The 20,658-nt window shown below is 38.3% G+C and overlaps 1 protein-coding gene across 1 annotated transcript in view; it reads left to right on the forward strand.

Annotated features, from left to right (window-relative positions):
* The window catches only part of SNTG1 (syntrophin gamma 1), a 140,812-nt gene that overhangs the window by 102,373 nt on the left and 17,781 nt on the right, over positions 1-20,658 (forward strand). Inside the window, exons 12-16 of the mRNA XM_040261680.1 lie at positions 6,267-6,383; positions 7,840-7,911; positions 10,903-11,055; positions 17,042-17,134; positions 20,342-20,452. Coding sequence (XP_040117614.1) covers positions 6,267-6,383; positions 7,840-7,911; positions 10,903-11,055; positions 17,042-17,134; positions 20,342-20,452 — 546 coding nt within the window. The remainder of the gene's footprint in view (positions 1-6,266; positions 6,384-7,839; positions 7,912-10,902; positions 11,056-17,041; positions 17,135-20,341; positions 20,453-20,658) is intronic.

Genomic DNA, 20,658 nt, shown 5'->3' on the forward strand with positions numbered 1-20,658 from the left:
AAATATCTTAATGACCCAGATAACCACGATGGTGTGATCACTCACCTAGAGCCAGACATCCTGGAGTCTGAAGTGAAGTGGGCCTTATGAAGCATCACTACAAGGCTAGAGGAGGTAATAGAATTCCAGTTGAGCTATTTTAAATTCTGAAAGATAATGTTGTTAAAGTGCTGCATTCAGTATGCCAGCAAATTTGGAAAACTCGGCAGTAGCCACAGGAGTGGAAAAGGTCAGTTTTCATTCTAATGCAAAAGAAACTCAATGTCAAAGAATGTTCAAACTACCGCACAATTGCACTCATCTCATACACTAGCAAAATAATGCAAAAATTCTCCAATAGAGTCTTCAACAGAATGTGAACCAAGAACTTCCAGATGTTCAAGCTGGATTTAGAAAAGGCAGAGGAACCAGAGATCAAATTGGCAACAACCGTTGGATCATAGAAAAAGCAAGAGAATTCCAGGAAAACATCTACTTCTGCTTTATTGACTATGACAAAGGGTTTGATGGTGTGGATCACAACAAACTATGGGAAATTCTGAAAGAGATGGCAATACCAGAACACCTTAGCTACCTCCTGAGAATTCTGTATGCAGGTCAAGAAGCAACAGTTAGAACTGGACATGGAGCAACAAATGGTTCAAAATTGGGAAAGGAGAATGTCAAGGCTGTATATTGTCGCCCTGCTTATTTAACATATGCAGAGTACATCATGTGAAACGCTGAGTTGGATGAAGCACAAGCTGGAATCAAAATTGTAGGGAGAAATATCAATAACCTCAGATATGTAGATAACACCACCCTTATGGCAGAAATCGAAGAGGAACTAAAGAGCTTCATGATGAAGGTGAAAGAGGAGAGTAATAAGCTGGCTTAAAACTCAATATTCAAAAAACAAATATCATGGCATCTGGTCCCATCACTTCATGGCAAATAGATGGGGAAACAATGGAAACAGTGAGAAACTTTATTTTCTTGGGCTCCAAAATCACTGCAGATGGTGACTGCAGCCATGAAATTAAAAGACTCTTGCTCCTTGGAAGAAAAGCTATGACAAACCTAGACAGCATATTAATAAGCAAAGACATTACTTTGCCAACAAAGGTCTATCTGGTCAAAGCTATGGTTTTTCCAGTAGTCATGTTTGGATATGAGAGTTGGACTATAAAGAAAGCTGCACACCAAAGAACTGATGCTTTTGAACTGTGATGTTGGAGAAGATCCTTGAGAATCCCTTGGACTGCAAGGAGATCACACCAGTCAGTCCTAAAGGAAATCAGTCCTGAATATACATTGGAAGGATTGATGCTGAAGCTCCAATACTTTGGCCACCTGATGCGAAGAACTGACTCATTGGAAAAGACCCTGATGCTGGGAAAGATTGAAGGCAGGAGGAGAAGGGGATGACAGAGGATGAGATGGTCAGGTGGCATCACTAATTCGGTGGATGTGAGTTTGAGTAAGCTCCGGGAGTTGGTAATGTACATGGAAGCCTGGCTGCAGTCCAGGGGGTCGCAAAGAGTCGGATGTAATTGAGTGACTGAACTGAATGGAACATATGACATATATTTATATATAAATAAATATGTGAGATGATAGATGTGTTTATCAACTAGATAGAAAGAATCGTTTCACAGTAGATGTGCATAGCAAATCACTGTAATATTTTACATTTTTCTGTGTCAATTTATACCTCAATAAAGCTGAAAAATAGGTAAGTCTCCAAAATATTTATCTGAAAATTGTATGATATATGGTTGGCAGTGCATTTGTCATTTTGTTTATATTAAAAACTATTTCCCTTTAATTCTACTTATTTCTAAAGTATTCCATTTCAAATATCCTTACACTTGTATTGCTCATCTATTTCTTTTTAAAATAAGGTTAAGTGACACAGTTTTTCTTTAGAGTTATTGTTTGGTGTGACAAGTGTAGGATGAATTTACTGAAAATGCATTATGTCTCCTCAACCATGTAATTATTCCCACGAATCAGGTTAATGATGAGAAGCAGAAACTGCTTTCTGACCTTTCTGCCAAACTGAGAACAGCCCTTTCCCTTGGCACAGAAAGTAATAAGGTCAATCTTTGGCCTGGAGAACAAGTATGAAGAAATATCCCTTTCAGATCCGATAATCCCATTTTTATTAGTTACATCTTCAGCTCATTCCTCAGAGCTACAATCAGTTCAAATTTTAAAAAATTGTATTTAATGATAATTCTTGAAAAATATCAGTACATCATTCTTAATATTTCAGCTTCTAGTAAATTATAGAGTTGGAAAGAGACAGTAAACTCCAAATCACATGGTCTTAGGAAGCTCAGTTATTTCCATCTCTTGATTGTGTACACCACTTTATTCTCTTTTCTCTTGTCAATGCAGAGAAATCATAAACATAGGGAAACTGTAAGTTTTATCAAATTGAATTAAAATGAAATACTCTGACTTAATTGAGCAAAAATATAATGATTCAGTTCAGTTCAGTCGCTCAGTCGTGCCCTACTCTTTGCGACCCCGTGAACTGCAGCACGCCAGGCCTCCCTGTCCATCACCATCTCCCGGAATTCACTCAGACTCATGTCCATCAAGTCAGTGATGCCATCCAGCCATCTCATCCTCTGTCATCTCTTTCTCCTCCTGCCCTCAATCCCTCCCAACATCAAAGTCTTTTCCAATGAGTCAACTCTTTGCATGAGGTGGCCAAAGTACTGGAGTTTCAGCTTTAGCATCATTCCTTCCAAAGAAATCCCAGGGCTGATCTCCTTCAGAATGGATTGGTTGGATCACCTTGCAGTCCAAGGGACTCTCAAGAGTCTTCTCCAACACCACAGTTCAAAAGCATCAATTCTTCGGCGCTCAGCCTTCTTCACTGTCCAACTCTCACATCCATACATGACCACAGGAAAAACCATAGCCTTGACTAGACAGACCTTTGTTGGCAGAGTAATGTCTCTGCTTTTGAATATACTATCTAGGTTGGTCATAACTTTTCTTCCAAGGAGTAAGCGTCTTTTAATTTCATGGCTGCAGTCACCATCTGCAGTGATTTTAGAGCCCCCCAAAATAAAGTCTGACACTGTTTCCACTGTTTCCCCATCTATTTCCCATGAAGTGATGGGACCGGATGCCATGATCTTCGTTTTCTGAATGTTGAGCTTTAAGCCAACTTTTTCACTCTCTTCTTTCACTTTCATCAAAAGGCTTTTTAGTTCTCTTCACTTTCTGCCATAAGGGTGGTATCATCTGCATATCTGATTAGGGTGATATAATTCATAATAAATAAAGTTTTACCTCGTTGTAGCAGCCCCAGAATAATAGGGCAATTTAACTATATTTGTTGGAAGACTTTCTGCTTGTAAAACTCACAAAATCTATTATTTTTAAGATGGATTTGTTATAAGACTTTTATTAATAGTACACATTATGTGCTATTTTTAAAATGAGGTTTCATAAAATATAGTACATATATAGAAATTTCATAAAACATAGATGTACAGCTTCATTATTCAAAAGCTAAAGCCCTGTGTAATCACAGTCTAAGTCAAGAAGAGTGGGTTGTGCTCAACTCAGACTCTGTCTCCCCAGTGTGTCCTCCCCACTCACACTGGGTTTGCATCCGTCTAAAGTAACTACTGTTCTGACAACTGGGTAATGATTGTCTAGCTTTGCTATAGGTGTTTGTACCCCAACCAGGAATGCATTGCAAACTACTCCCGTAGTTCATCTGAATCAAGGTCATATATGTATATAATGTGTGTAAATATAGTTGTGTATCTGCTTTCTCTCAGTTCACACTGTGTTCCTTGACATTCACGTACATTGTTCTGTGTGACTACAATGCACGAATTTTCCTTGCAGTATCCTCTTCCTTTGTGGTATCACAGTTTGCTACGGTGTTTGTCTACAACATATCTGGGAGGGCACACGGTTTATCAATGTTTTAAGCCACATGTATGTGGTTGGGACTGAGAATAATGCCATAAGGAACACGCTTGCATGTGTGCAACAGGGCATAGGTGTCCACACCGAGGTGCGTTTATATTAGACGTGAAGGATCCAAGCCTCGCCAGCAGGATTTGGGCTTCTACGTTTCTAGTCACCCTCCCTTCACCAAAATGTGACATTTCTTAGTTGCAGCCACTCTGGGAGATTTTACACAGAAATGCATAAGTTTTAAAACTGCAGTGGTTTCAGGTCTTACATTTAAGTCTAATTGATTTTGAATTGATTTTTGTATACAGTGTGACATAAAGGTCCCATTTCATTCTCTCGCAGGTTGATATTAAGTTCTCCTAATACCATTTATTGAAGAGATTAGCCATTCCCCATTTCTTTCAAAGATTCAGAGACCATGTATGCATGGGTTTATTTCTGGATGTTCTATCCTGTCCCGTTGGTCTACATCCGTTTTTCTGCTGGTATCTTATTCTTTTTATGACTGTTATTTTGCAATACAATTTGAAATAAGAACATGCAGTTCCTCAAGCTTTGTTCTTCTTTTTCAACATTGGGCTGAAAACCCAAGGGTCTTCTGTGGACTTTAGGATGATTTCCTGTGGACTTTAGGCTGATTTCCTCAAGAAACCACAGGGATTTTGGTTGGGATTCACTGCAATGGTGGCCACTTCGGATGTTATGGATCTCTTAAAATATTAATTCTTCCAATCCATGGATGCAGATGTCTTACTGTTTATCTGTATCTATAATTCCCTTCATTAAAATTTTGCAGTTTTCAGTGTACAAATCTTCCACCTCTTTGGTTAATTCCTAAGTATTTTATATTCCCTGTAGCTATTATGAATGAGATTGTTGTCTTAATTTCATTCAAAGAATGAACCCCTTCAAATAAAAGTTAAAAATAGCAAAAGGGAACAAAATTAAGGATCAGTGTGCAAATTTATATAGTAATGATTAAATTAACAAAGAGATGAAAACAAAGAAAGGCTTTAAATCACATTTTAAAGCAGGTAAAATTTCCCCAAAGTTTTAAAATACCATTTCTGTGCTTTTCTATTTCATTATCTAGTATGTTTCACATATTTGTCATAAAAGATCTTAGCATATGTTTTAAGTAGTCTGCTCAGCACGGCATTTGTTTGTTTGATGATTAAATCTGCTTTGAAGGAATAAAAATCCACTCTTTCTCTACAATATGATAGCAAAGTAGAGTAGACTATGTCTACTGGGTCTAGTGTTAATAGTCTCTAATACCCACAAAGTTGTCTTTATATTGCAAACAGGGTCCAGTGCAAGTCTGTTTAGCACTTTTGCCCCTTCCTGTCTAACGGCTATTTTTATTATCCAGATCTTATTGCCATCCCTTGGTTCCTGCAGAGGACTGTCTCCAGAACCAAAGTCTGTGGATTCTCAAGTCCCACAGTCCACTCTCCACATCTGTGGCTTCCGCATTTGTGAATTCACACAACTGTGAAGTGTTGGCCTATTTTTACAGTCCGCAGTTGGTTGAATCCGCCAGCACAGAGCCTGCAAATATGCAAAGCTAAATGTAATATATTGTCACTATAAAATAAAACATACACACTTTCTAAAGCAAAAGAATCTCAACCTAATGGCTGTTAAGGCAACAAACAGCACAATAGATATGTACGGTCTACTTCCAAATGATTTTATATGTGATTCTGAGCTATGGAAAAGCAAAAATTAAGTACATTCAACTCCCTGCACTATTTCTCAGATTAAGGACTACTTACCTGTAAATAGAAAGGTTTTTTTTTTTTTGTCCCCATAGAGTTAGACAAAGTTAGACTCGTGATACACTATAGGTTAAGCTAGTTCTCTGAATATATGAAGAAAGCAGTGCACAGGTGCTGTAATTTTCAGACTTAACCCATCAATGTAAAAATAGATACACAAAGTCATCCCAAATTTGGGTTAGCCTTATTAAATCATGAATAAAAGATAATTTTGCCGTGTATGGAATTCTAGGCTGATTGTTGTCCTCATTTTATACCCTGATGTTTATGTTCCATGATATTCTGGCTTTCATTCTTTCTCTTGAGAAGTCAGTTATCAACCTAATCATCGGTTCCTTGGAAGTTATTGTTTATAAACATTGACGGAGACATATTATAAAATCTGATGACTGGTTCACACTCATTTATTGAAGGTAAATGTGATTAATGTACTTTTTGCAGCAGTTAATCTGATACTTTCATAGGAGAATGAAAGCATCTTGTGGTGCTTTATACACATAAGCCCCCAGAAATGAGACTGTTGACAGATAGTTGTATTCCACTTCCTTGCAGATTGTCTACATGGGCTGGTGTGAAACGCGGGAGCAAGACCCACTTCAGGACCGTGTGTACTCACCCGCCTTTCTGGCCCTGAGGGGCTCCTGCCTCTACAAGTTTCTGGCACCTCCAGTAAGTGTTTCTGTTCAACATCCCTTATTTTTCCCATGTTATAACAGCATAGTGACATTAACTTTACAATGACAAAGGGCATATTAGTGATATATTTTGAAAATAAGGTACAGGAAAAAATGCAAAGTAGTCCAAATGTTTCTGAAGATTTCTTGCTAAAGATATATGTCTGGCATTAAACACTGACTTTATAGCCCTTGAGAGACCTAGGATGCATTTCTATTTGGGCATTTTTGCCAGGCTAAATATGTTTATTATTTGACAGGTCTAAGTCAAATAAATCAGTAGTGCTTTTGATAACTTGTAGTATCCCATATTTAATCATCAGCCTTCAAATTAAATTTGGATGAGGCCCTGTTGCACCTAAGGTCTTGCTTTTGGAAACATGTACCTTACACAACAGTAGAGTCTCAATAAATATTTATCAATTATAAATATTAAATGCCAGACTACTTGCTTACAGATCTAATAACTACATAGGATCTTGGAATTATCAGGTTAGACTTGTTGTAATGTTTAGCATCTATGTACACATAAAGTTCAAATCACCCAGAAGACAGAGAGAAAATCATAAATGCTTACACATTTTACACTGGCCCTACTCTGAACAATTTCTTAGGACTGGACAGACAAATACATGTTTAAAGCATAACCAAGTGAAACGTTTAGTTTCAACATGCTGTTTAGTGCTTCACAATGTTAAGAACTTAGAAAAACTTCTTGATGTAAATATGTCTTTCTTAAATGCAAAGCCAGTGTTGACACGATGTCCAGTATTCTTTGTGTGTAGAAAGTGGTAAACAGAGAACAGACTATTACATAGTGAAATATGGACACAGTATTTTTCATTTACAGTTACTACAAAATATTGGCTACATTTCCCATATTAAAATAATTAACTCCCCTCAAAACAACACATAATTTATGTAGAGATAACGCACCCCACTCTAGTACTCTTGCCTGGAAAATCCCATGGACAGAGGAGCCTGGTGGGCTGCAGTCCATAGGGTCGCTGAGGGTTGGACAAGACTGAGCAACTTCCCTTTCACTTTTCGCTTTCATGCATTGGAGAAGGAAATGGCAACCCACTCCAGTGTTCTTGCCTGGAGAATCCCAGGGACGGGGGAGCCTGGTGGGCTGCCGTCTATGGGGTCGCACAGAGTCGGACACGACTGACGCGACTTAGCAGCAGCAACGCAGACACTACTTAAAATACGTCCAGACACTGAGCAATGGGAAGTTGTTGCTTATAATATGAAATGCCTGCTGAAAGAGGAAGAGAAACAGTGTGGAACTGGGGGGAGCAGAGGCAGAAAAACGGCATGAGGAAAACCTCACAGCTCAGGCTGCCTTGCCTGCGTGTGAGAACTTCATGGGCGCACCGCGGGTATTAATAGAGCACAGCAGGGGCCATCTTTCCAAAACACATGATGAGCTCGTTTCTCATCTTTTCAAGGTGACCACGTGGGACTGGACCCGAGCAGAGAAAACTTTTTCAGTTTACGAGATCATGTGTAAGATCCTGAAGGTAGGACCGAAAAGCGGTGATGATTGTAAAGGCTTTGCTTGGCCAGTTGGGGTCCTGGGTTCACAGGCAGTTTATGAAAATAAACAATGCCTGGATATGAAGGAATATACAAGGTGAAGACATGGAAAAGAAAAACACATAAGAGAAAAGATAGAGTGGAGGGAAATGCGCATCGACTTAGATAAGTCTTAAGCAGATTCCAAGGTCCCTCCGTGGGAGAGGGACACAAGGGGAAGTTTCTCAGGTCCTTGGAGGATGAAGTAGAAGGTCAACTGGAGATAGTCTGAATTTAAGCTTCAGTTATTACCAGAGTTGTATTTGCTGTGTAAAATGCAGAAGAGAAAGATCTGAATAAGACAGAAAGTAAAAAGTAAAAAGAAAGATGTGTGTGTGTACACACATATGTAATATATTTAAGTCTCACAGTTACATTGTTTCTCGGAGTATAGAGCTGCATATTCAGCTGTCATGAATCAATTACACTTCTGTGCTGTACACAGGATTGTTGCAATAGGAAGTCACTGAGGATTCGGTAAAATCCCAGATAGCTTTTGTATCCATTTTGCTAGTTGTTTCTTTAGAATGATGTCAACTTTTGCAGTTGATAGTATTTCTTAAAGAAACTCAGCCACACACTCTGAGCACTGTCTGCTTTGTGTTACTTCTCCTTTGCGTACTTTAAAGAGTGTGTGTGTGTGCTCGTTGTGTTGGACTTTTTGTGACCCCATGGACTGTAGCCCACCAGGCTCCTCTGTCCATGGGATTCTCCAGGCAAGAATACTGGAGTGGGTTGCCATTTCCTTCTCCAGGGGATCTTCCAGACCCAAAGACTGAACCCCCATCTCCTTCATTGGCAGGTGGATTCTTTATCACTGAGCCAGACAGGAAGCCCTGTTGTTGAGGGGGGCAGGGTTTTTCAGCCAGGACCTTAACAGGTTATTTTCATCTGGCTATATCTTATAAACTATTTTTATTTTTACTACTTCTGCAAAAGATTCTATTTTCTAAAAAGGGATATTAGGAGACTGAAGAACAATCTTCACATACCAAGTATTAAAAGCTGAGAGTAGGAATTTTATTCTTTTTAGGAACTATTTAAAGGGGGGACTTTGGATTATTTCCTAAAGGCAGGGACAAATAACTAGCCATGATTCTGGCTGTTTATGACCCTACAATCCCCACATTTATAGGAAGAAGTAGTACACTTCTCCCTGCTAGATGGATATTTGTCCTAAAAACCATATATTCTTTGGATTTCAAAGCATGGACTTGATGATTCTTTTTAGTATGATGTAGTTATCCTCTGAACTAGAATATTAGAATAGAAATCTGAAGATGAATCTTATAGCTATTAATTAAAACCATTAATCTCAATAGGCAGTATTGAAAGTCAACCCTGAATAATATAAGAAATTAGCATTATTGTTTTCATGTGTCCTTTGTTTGTTTGCTTTTCTAGTGCTAGTTATGCTAATTTATTGTAGCCAAGCTTCTGTTTGCTTCATAACAATGTCCTGGGGGGGAAATGCTGATATCAATCAAAGTAATAATGAAAACTGATTCAAGTATACTAAATAAGAAATCAAGAATGTAAATCAAAGATAAAAAAAGCTTCTTTTGATAATCATATTTTGTTTATATGCTGTATACTTTTTAAAAAGTTTAAGTATAAAGCATTTCTCCCTTTGAAGGTATGCAGCATTGTCCGTGAGGGCTACTTGTCTTTACTGGAACTCTACTCTTTTTAAGTAGGAATTTCCTCCAAGTTTCCTGTCAACAGCTGAATCTAAGAGACGTTAAGCTAGTGAAGGAGTGCAAGCCAGGCCGAGTGGCTAGATTTAAACAGGGGGATCCTTATCCAGGCTGTGACAGAGGGCAGGTTGGAAGGCAGAGGGTCCGCCAGGGTCATGATATCCCCCTTCCCCACACCCCTTCGGATAGTGAATATATGAATAATAATTTAAAGGATAGATAATTTTGAAAATAATTATTCCAGTAGGTATTCAGTGACATTTGATTAGAAAAGTAATTTCAATATCTTGGCATCTCCCGTAGCTATAAAAATGGAAATACTTGCATTCATGTATATTACTTTCACCTACTCTTGAAGAATTTCTGCAAAGCACAAAAGAATTGAAGTTTTGTAATTATTGAGTTAATATCATTTAAAATGCATGCTATTTTCCCACATTGGTCATATTGGCTGAAAAGGACACATAAAAATTTTTTTTTCATTTTGTGATGTACAAAAGCAGATTTATAACATTCTGAGTCATTTCCTCAACTTTCTCTTCTACAATTTTTTGTCAGTTCTTAGCTGCATTCTTTTTTACCTTTTAACATCCCTGAAGTTGCTGCACATATAGATGTGTGAGCATATTAGTTGAAAATTTCTACTAAGATCAAGAAATTGCCATGTCAAAGTCCTTTTGACTTAATGAATTACAGTTATATAAGTAAGGGAAATGTGTAGCTTTTAAAAAGCAGTAAAATTTCTGAAACATGTTAGACTCAATTTTTTCATGTCTCAGCTGGTAGAATATTCCCATGATAGTTTAAGGATTATAGAAATCAACTCAGTAAAAGATACCATGCTTATAATCTCCTTAAAACTTACAAATTACATTAATAAGTTTTGCTTAATCTCATCATCTTCACAGCTCTGGAAGGAAAAAGGAGCATTGTGTGTTATCCACCTGTCCAGTGAGAAATGGAATCTCACGCAGTCAGTGCTTTGATAACTACTCTTGCTAGGAAGAGTTGAAGCCAGAAATTCTTCAGTGTCAGTTCAGAAAGGAAATGTGTCAGTTATGGACTTTGAGGACTGGAAATTGTCCTCTGTGACCATTGTAATGAAGAATTAGTGATTTCAGAGGGTAGAATCCTTGTTACTACAGTGTCTCCACCACACAGTGGTCAACACTGACCCAGGGGTGACTGGGTCAGTAGCTCAAGTATATGCCAGTCTGCATAACTCCAAGTTTCCATCAGGACAGTGACCTGCTGGACCGGCGGAGACACTGCTTCACCGTGCAGTCTGAGTCTGGGGAGGACCTGTACTTCTCAGTGGAGCTCGACTCCGACCTTGCCCAGTGGGAACGAGCCTTCCAAACAGCAACCTTCCTGGAGGTGGAGCGGATACAGGTGAGGGTCTGTGAAAGCTGAGGACCTGTGACCCCCAGGATGCATGACTCCTCCCTAGAGTTCTGATATAAATTCAAGCGAACATGAAAATCCAATTCTGTGAGGCTCAAATGTTCAGTCATTGGCCATTGTTTAAATGAGGTACAACACGACTCTGAAAGCATTTTATTTTTTCTATAATTTGATCTTTCTAGCCTATTTCCTACCACTCATCAAAAACACATTTCTAAATTTAGTTAGAATCTTGCTGTTGTTGTTCAGTCAGTCAGTTGTGTCCGACTCTTTGCAACCCCATGGATTGCAGCACTCCAGGCTTCCCTGTCCATCACTGTCTCCTGGAGCTTGCTCAAACTCACGTCGCTGAGTTGGTGATGCCATCCGTCCATCTCATCCTCTGTCGTCCCCTTCTCCTCCTGCCTTCAATCTTTCCCAGCATCAGGATCTTTTCTAATGAGTTGGCTCTTCACATTAGGTGCCCAAAGTATTGGAGCTTCAGGTTCAGCGTCAGTCCTTCCAATGAACGCTCAGGACTGATCTCCTTTAGGATATAGACTGGATCTCCTTGCAGTCCAAGGGACTCTGAAGCATCTTCTCCAACACCTCAGTTCAAAAGCATCAATTCTTTGGAACTCAGCCTTCCTTATGGCCAAACTCTGACATCCATACATAACATCTAAAACAGAGATGTTCTTACTTTAATTAATTGTTTACAAAGCCATTTCCTGGTCTCCAATCACAACCACTTAATTTCCAGCCAGAATGACTTTATTCACTCACAAGTCTCTTTCTTGCTGGAAAGCCTTGTATTCATCCATACCCTCCAAAATCACACAGATGAATTTGAAGTCTTCTCAGAGGTCACACCAGGGAGGACAATTTTCCTGACTCCCAGTCTGCCCTGCCGTGTGCCTACCACTGTTCCTCCTCATCGGTCCTATTCAAGCTTGCCCCCAACCCCCTCCAGAATGCAGTATCTCTTTTGTCTTTTTCCTTAGGTCTGTCCACACTCTGCATGAGTTGGAGTGATCTGTACTTGTTTTTCTCACACTGAGTTGTAGGTTTCTGGGAGTATTTTATTTCTCTACCGACTGAAGTCAGTGTATTTTGTACTCACAAGTAATCAGCAGGTGTTTATTACTTTATTTCTTATATGTGAAATGTCTGATGGCAACAACACATCATTATTATCTGGGGATAGTTGCCTGTAACAATGGACCTGGATGCGTACTTTTCCAATTACATTGAACTGATTTGTGACATGTATTAATTTTTTTCTGACTACAAATTTTTATATTCAATCCATCAAGTCACAATAATGTGACATGACAATCAGGGGAAGAGACAAGGAGAAGACTCATTTATCATTTTTTCATTGCTCAATTAACATTTTCTAATATTTTGCTGAGATGTATGTATCTAAAAATGTTAAAGTAACTAAGACATGTTGTTTCAATAATCTAGTTGGATAGAACCTCAATTTAGTAAACAGATTTTTCATATCAAAAGTGGAAAGATGAGAAATATCTTAAATGTTATTTTATTAATATTGTAAGTATCAACCCCTAAGACTATTTTAAAGCATTGTATGAAGCTGTATAGGAGTTGACATTTTTTTTACTTATTTTGATAGTTTTAGGTTTTCCTCATTATCATTTCCCTGGAATATTGCACTTCACTTGGAAACAAATACACAGCAATTTCTAATTGCTGGTTTCAATTTAAGATTTTCAAGTCTCTAATGTTTAGAAATGAGATAGAGATAAAATTGTGTTGTTTCATTCTATTTTACTAATTTTTTTAACTCTGGACCTCATATTCTATAAGCTGATGTCCTGAGCAATGCATTTTTTTGACTGGCACCTTACGTATTCACAATAGGAATTTAAAATGCATATATAAGTGAAAGTAAAATATTTAATGTCTTTTTAGCTTTTTGTTGTTTTTCACATTTTATAACTTCCCCTTGTGTGCTCCACCAGACATAACCAATGACTGGTCACTGTGGATCTGTTATTTTCAAAATTCAATCATGTAAAAATATGTACATGAAGAAGTTTATGTGTTTTACTCATATTTCCTAGTATTTCCACTTCAACTAAAGTTGATAATTAAATGAAATAAAGAGGAGACACATGTCTCATTGTGAAACAGGTGTTTTGTTGTTGTTCAGTCACTCAGTCGTGTCTGATCCTTTGTGATCCCACGGACTGCAGCATACCAGGCTACCCTGGCCTTCACGTCTCCTGGAGTTTATTCAAACTCATGTACAGTGAGTTGATGAATTACTAAGAATTAATGAATTATTTTTATTTTGAAATCTGTTTTCATTAAGAAGACTGCATTTTAACATTTTCTACCTTCTAATCTATTCCTTTATCTATTTAAATATTTTCTGATCACTAATGTACTTAGTATTAATGCAAATATCTATATATTTATTTAATAGATAATTAACTATTGGAGATATTTCTAAACATCCTAATTGTCATTTAAATTAGATCTTAAAATTTAACCATACTTCCCAGGGTGACAGTAGAAAATGTAATGAACATCAAAAATTAACATTTTTATATTAATCAAAATATGACAATTTATATGAATTACAACTTATATTTCCCTACTATTCAAAGTACCACAATTAAGCCTAGTTAATTTACTGTTATTTTTAGTACCTTTATCTGTACAATTTTTGAAACATTTCCCCAGAGTAAGTGAATAATATGGTAAGGGATGGATAATTATTGTTTACTTTACACTAATTCAATCTAAATTAATACAGCCTTTTCAAAATAAGGCTTTCAGTGAAGTGTATAACATTCAAAAATTGATTTCTCTTGAAGTTATTTATTTCAGACTTTCATTGTGTTTTTTATCCAGTATAGACATTTAGCTGTCATCCAAAAGGGCATATGAAAAATAATTTTATTTTTGATGTATCTTCAAATGTTATGTAATAATATATAAAATTCTGCAAATATATAATCATTATATATCATAATTATATTACATATAATAATCATACATAATATATAACAAATATATAGTCCCTGGAGAAGAGGATGGCAACCCACTGTTGTATTCTTGCCTGGAAAATTCCATGGACAGAGGACCCTACAGTCCATGGGGTCACAAAGAGTCCGAAATGACTGAGCAATTCACACTTTCACTTTTTTCACTTTCATATAATATATTATATATTTACAATATATAAATATATATACTGCAGATGGTGATTGCAGCCATGAAATTAAAAGATGCTTACTCCTTAGAAGGAAAGTTATGACCAACCTAGATAGTGTATTCAAAAGCAGAGATATTACTTTGCCAACAAAGGTCCGTCTAGTCAAGGCTATGGTTTTTCCAGTAGTCATGTATGGATGTGAGGGTTGGACTGTGAAGAAGGCTGAGCGCCGAAGAATTGATGCTTTTAACTGTGGTGTTGGAGAAGACTCTTGAGAGTCCCTTGGACTGCAGGGAGATCCAACCAATCCATTCTGAAGGAGATCAGCCCTGGGTGTTCTTTGGAAGGAATGATGCTAAAGCTGAAACTCCAGTACTTTGGCCGCCTCATGTGAAGAGTTGACTCATTGGAAAAGACTCTGATGCTGGGAGGGCTTGGGGGCAGGAGGAGAAGGGGACAACAGAGGATGAGATGGCTGGATGGCATCACTGACTTGATGGACATGAGTTTGAGTGAACTCTGGGAGTTGGTGATGGACAGGGAGGCCTGGCGTGCTGCAATTCATGGGATCGCAAAGAGTCAGACACGACTGAGCAACTGAACTGATATATATATTTATATATAATTAAGTGCAAATTTAACTTCTCTAATAATGATAATTTTTTGCACTTTTCTAGCTGTAATTCAATTTTATTATGAAATAAACATAGAAATTAAACAATAAATCAAATATTTCCATATTCAAACATACAAGTATGTTCATTATATGTTTATTAAGACTATAATCATAGAATAAAACTTTTAGGGGTTTCAACTTATATCATCTGTTTTAATATAATTATTATTGAAGTAATGTAATTTAATTCACAATTGTGTTCTTAATAAGATAACTGTTAATGCTCTCTACTGAAGGTGTTTTCACTTGGCATGTATTTTCTAAATAATGTCATTTGAAAACAGAAAACAATCATGTATAATTTAGAGGAAATCAGGCAACCTTGGATGCTCCTTATATCTGATAGTAGTTTTAATAAAGTGACAATGGTTGGATGCAAGTATGGAAGGTGCTCATGTACTAAATAAAATTACACCCAAAATCAACTTGCTGTGCTTTGAGTCATTTCTGACTCTTTCTAACCCCATAGACTGTAGCCCACCAGGCTCCTCTGTCCATGGGATTCTTCAGGAAAGAATACTGGAGTGAGTTGCCATTTCCTCCTCCAGGGGATCTTCCCCATCCAGAAATTCAACTTCCAACCCATGTCTTCTGTGTCTCCAGCATTGCAAATGGATTCTTTACCACTGAGCCACCCAGGAAGCCCCCAAATCAACTTACAAGGCCCATTAAGTTTGCTTTTTAATCTACTTTTTTGAAAAACTGAACTTCAAATGAATAATTTGACATGGTCATAACTTTCCTATGTAAACTGGGCTTAAGCACATGAATATACCTGTCTGGTGGAGGCAACTTGATACATTTGGCCATTGTTATAGTTGGACAGCGGAAAAGGCAATGGCACCCCACTCCGGTACTCTTGCCTGGAAAATCCCATGGACGGAGGAGCCTGGAAGGCTGCAGTCCATGGGGTCGCTGAGGGTTGGACACAACTGAGCGACTTCACTTTCATGTTTCACTTTCATACATAGGAGAAGGAAATGGCAACCCACTCCAGTGTTCTTGCCTGGAGAATCCCAGGGATGGGGGACCCTGGTGGGCTGCCGTCTCTGGGGTCTCACAGAGTCGGACATGACTGAAATGACTTAGCAGCAGTAGCATTGTTGGACAGAGGAGTCTGGCACGCTGCAGTCCATGGGGTCACAAAAGAGTTGGACACAACTTAGTAACTCAACAAAACAATGGTCAGAATGAGGCTCACTTAATGTGTTGATATTTTCATATCCCGTATTATAAACACAAATAGGGTATAAGGGTTGGTAGAGGTCCCTCTCTTTCTTCTTCTCTCTCTCTTTCCCCTTTGTTTGTTAATTACAAGTATTTTTCATGATTTGAATATCCCACTCCAGTTTGCAATTAAGTGCAAGTAAAACCGGCCTATAACATAAACATGCATCATTTCATATAATCCCTATAATCCATATTATCTGTTATTCTTTGTATCTCACCATCTATATTTAACTAGTCTTCCCAAAATATTTATGTAAGTAAAATTATAATTTAGTCTGATCTCAGTGTGAACAATCGTTAATTATTGATTTAGAAGAATCAATAAGTTTACACAAAAATAGGCAAGGGTAAATGTCTTTAGGACGTAACTTGTACCAATCGGTGAACATACAGAGATTCTTAAGGTCGTGGTGTTCTTGACCTGGTTAGTAAATATGTTTGTGTGCCTGAGAGCTCTCTCTAATAATATTGATAAAATGACAATAACTTTCAAATAACCCACTTTTAGTTTAATAAAAATGCAGTGATATTTAGCTACAGAATATAATGATTTAATATCATCTTGCCTACACCCAAAAATATGTGTATAATTTTATTGGCAAGAGAGTGAAGGGCATCAAAGTGGCACAAGGTCAAGACAAGGTCACCTGGGGTAGGGTGGGAAACGGAACCCCGCATCCCCCAGGCAGATCCACAACCATTCAGCTCGAGCTCTGTTAACATCAGGATGTCAGTCAGACCGGATTTCTTCTACAGCTATTGCTGAAGTAAAGTCTGCTGTTGTGTTATTAATCATATAAGGAACTTGTCACAGGCAGCATGACAGTCTGGTGAACGTGGGCTCTTCACCCTGATGTTGGGTCAGTCCCGTGGAAGTAACAGTTCTCTGTTCTGTCCAGTGCAAGACATATGCATGTGTGCTGGAGGGTCGCCTGATGGGACTCACGATTGACTTCAGCACTGGCTTCATCTGCTTCGACGCTGCGACCAAGGTAGGGTACCCCGTCAGCTCGAATGTGAGGCAGGCGTCATATGCTGAGAACAACTGAAACTGCTTCCAACTACTGTCAGCAGGCTGCCTGGTGATCAGGTGTCAAACTTTATTAATAGGAGATAAATTATGCCTGAATCTGCTTAGAGAAAAATAGAAGTTGGAATTTTAATAAAACAAATGTTTTGCCACAAAACATTACAACTATATAAAGTGTTTATACTGGAGTGGGTAGCCATTCCCTTCTCCAAGGGGATCTTCCCAAGGGGCTGAACCTGAGTCTCCTGCATTGCAGGCAGATTCTTTACTGTCTGAGCCATCAGGGAAGCCCCATATACACATATATATCCATGTATTATACATGGATGGGCTTCCCTGGGAGGCTGAGATGGTAAAAAATCCGCCTGCAATATGGGAGACCTGAGTTCAATCCCTGGGTTGGGAAGATTCCCCTGGAGAAGGGCATGGAAACCCACTCCAGTATCTTTGCCTGGAGAATTCCCATGGACAGAGGAGCCTGGCAGGCTACAGACCACAGGGTCGCAAAGAATCAGGCACGACTGAGCGACTAAGCACAACACATACATATATTCTCTTTTACTAAAGGTATGACCTCACAGTGAAGGGAAATTTTCTTCTTTCAGAACAATTTTTTTAAACAAAGTATTCTTTTACTATTTTTCTGAGTCCACATTTCCAATATCAAAAATGGGGAAACTTTTTTTTTTTTAATTTTATAGGTAGTGTGCGCTTCTCTGGTGGCTCAGATGGTAAAGAATCCACCTGCAATGCAGGAGACCTGGGTTCGATCCCTGGGTTGGGAAGATCCCTTGGAGGAGGGCATGGGAACCCACTCCAGTATTCTTGCCTGGAGAAATAGCATAGACAGAGGAGCCTGGTGACTACAGTCTGTGGGAACGCAAGGAGTTGGATGACTGAGTGACTAAGCACACAGCACAGGTAGTATGTTAGAATTATAGGATGGAGGCTCACTGGTTCTCAGCAAAGGGAGTTCAAGGCAGCCTGGAAGCATGTAACTAAATCAGTTCAGTTCAGCACAGAAAGACCACTCATCCCAAGGTAACTTGTTATATGTTGCTAATTTCATGAATGCCTTTACATTTGAGTCAATTTCTAGGAATAAAGATTTCTTTGAATTGCAAAGAATGCAATTTTTGATGTGATTTTTAAATCATACTTAGGGGGAAAAAATGAAAATGATTGACTTGTAGTAATAAAGTTCATAGCTAAGCTTAGAAATCAAATTAGTCAAATTGAAGAATAGCACTGCCTCAAAAATAAAATGTCTTAGGGCTCCTGTGTTAATTTAGCGGATATTTAATAAAGTGCTTAGTCTCTGTCAGTGGAGCAGCCTTCAGACAACCTGGAGGAGAATAAAGCAGTGGTGGCTTATTACATTGTCAGGTATATTGACTTAGATATAGCCATCTCAGTAAACTCATTTCCTGTTCTCCCCAGAGCTGTTGCTCTCCATTAAGCTGGCAAAGTTGTATGCATATGCCACAAAGAAATCACTGGCAAAGGGCTGATTTCTACAGAGAATTGCTAATATGAGTCATAAATGTGGCTGAATTTCATCATGTTGCCAGAATAAAAGCAACAACGAACAATAAACAACATAAAAACAAACCCCCAAGGATCCAAAAATTTATACCAGCAAAACCAAAATTTTCTGCCAGTCTTTATTATGCAGATGGCATGTGAAGTTACTCAGTATAAGATTAGTAAGTTATGAATAACAGCACACCACATCCAGCAGCAGGTAGAAACATGAGCAAGAACCTCTTTTTCCATGTGTATCGTGATTATTCTAAAATTTACATAGATATGATTATAGTAAGTACTCTGTAATCAGTGCCCCTTGTCATGATGTGGGGATTTGCGGAACTCAGAGAAGCTATGAGCCATGACATGCAGGGCCACACAAGACCATAGTGAAGAGTTCCATGACTTTAAGCTATTGCAAAACAACCCACAAGGTCTACATTTTATAAAGACTTTGTCTGTTTGTTTGTTTTTTCCCCTTTTAAAAGAGTCCAAATAAACTGTCAAAGTGATCATCTGTTTAAACCTCTGTAAAGTTTCCATTTATTTGATGGAAATACTGATACATACAGACATTATAGGAAAATAAATTAAAATGTTTGATCAGGAAATTTCATCAAATCTTGGGCCCCTGGCCCGATGCTGGTGAGTTTCTGTTCTGTTGACTCCAGCTCAGATACACAGCTGGCTTCCTCAGGATGCATCCTGAGCCCTTGAGCACCGCAAGTCCGCCCTACTGCTTGTTGTCCATCTGATTCTGACTCCCCTGCATTCCTCTCTCCATTATCAAAAGGAACCTAAATTGTATCCTGTGCCCAGGCCTCTTCCTCAACAACTCCCCCTAAAAAAAAAAAAAAAAAAAAATCTGGAGGGTGCACCCTGACCAGTGCAGGCAGTCCTTCTCATTTGGATTCCTACAGCATCAGCCAGGCCTGCCTTCTCCTTGTGTTTATTACACACTCTTTTTATGCATCGACTCTGTGCCTTGACAGTTGAGAGACACAAGGTACACGGAAAAGGATACCTTCCCTCCTCTTAAGACACCTGCAGTCTCATGAACAGGTCTGGAACAGTCTCATGAATAGGACAGGTCTGGAACCGGAGGCCTTCGGTGGTCTGGGAGAGTCCCCTGCTTCTTTGTCCCTTCTCCCACCATTGCCAGATGAATGATGTTTCTAAGATGCTTCCTCGTAGTCACTCACTCCAGTGTCTTTTCATCTTGACAAAGATGTGGGTCTGACTGTTAGCTTGTGCTTCACGAGGAAGTTCTGTGGAGTAATCAGTTGAAAATCACCTTGTTGCTACTATGGAAGAAAAACAAAGAAATGGATGATAGGTGTTTTTGCTGATTCCCTGGCATGGCTTTTATTTCATGGTTATGTAAAATGAGATATTCAAATTAATTTATTCACATATATACTTAAATGATTATTTCATGGAAATGAATGTTGCTTTGGGGAATTAAAGGATATACTGATCACTAAATTATAGCCTTTGATAAGCATATTTTAGTTTACTTTTTAATGCTGGGATATATAGGACTAACTTAGTATGATTACTTTTACCAGTTAAAAGAGCAATCTCTCCATTTGAATACAGAGATGAGCTGCACTGACTCACCTATTTTTTCTTTTCTCGTTAGGCAGTACTTTGGAGGTATAAGTTTTCTCAGCTGAAAGGTTCCTCCGATGACGGCAAGAGCAAAATCAAATTTTTGTTTCAGAATCCAGATACTAAACAGATTGAAGCAAAGGTAAACCCAAATTCATCACACAAACCACCTCCAACTGCATTCATGCCATTAAGAGACAGAGGGGAGAAAATTTAGGAGACCCGTAAGTGCAAAAACACACGTTTTTTGTTTACCTTAGAGTAGCTCTCATGACCAAAAAAATAGATTCACTTTAAAATTTTAATGACAAATTTTCACTGAAATGGGTACTTGAGAATAAATTACAT

Source organism: Oryx dammah, unplaced genomic scaffold, assembly GCF_014754425.2.
Source record: "Oryx dammah isolate SB20612 unplaced genomic scaffold, SCBI_Odam_1.1 HiC_scaffold_19, whole genome shotgun sequence".
Taxonomy (NCBI): Eukaryota; Metazoa; Chordata; class Mammalia; order Artiodactyla; family Bovidae; genus Oryx; species Oryx dammah.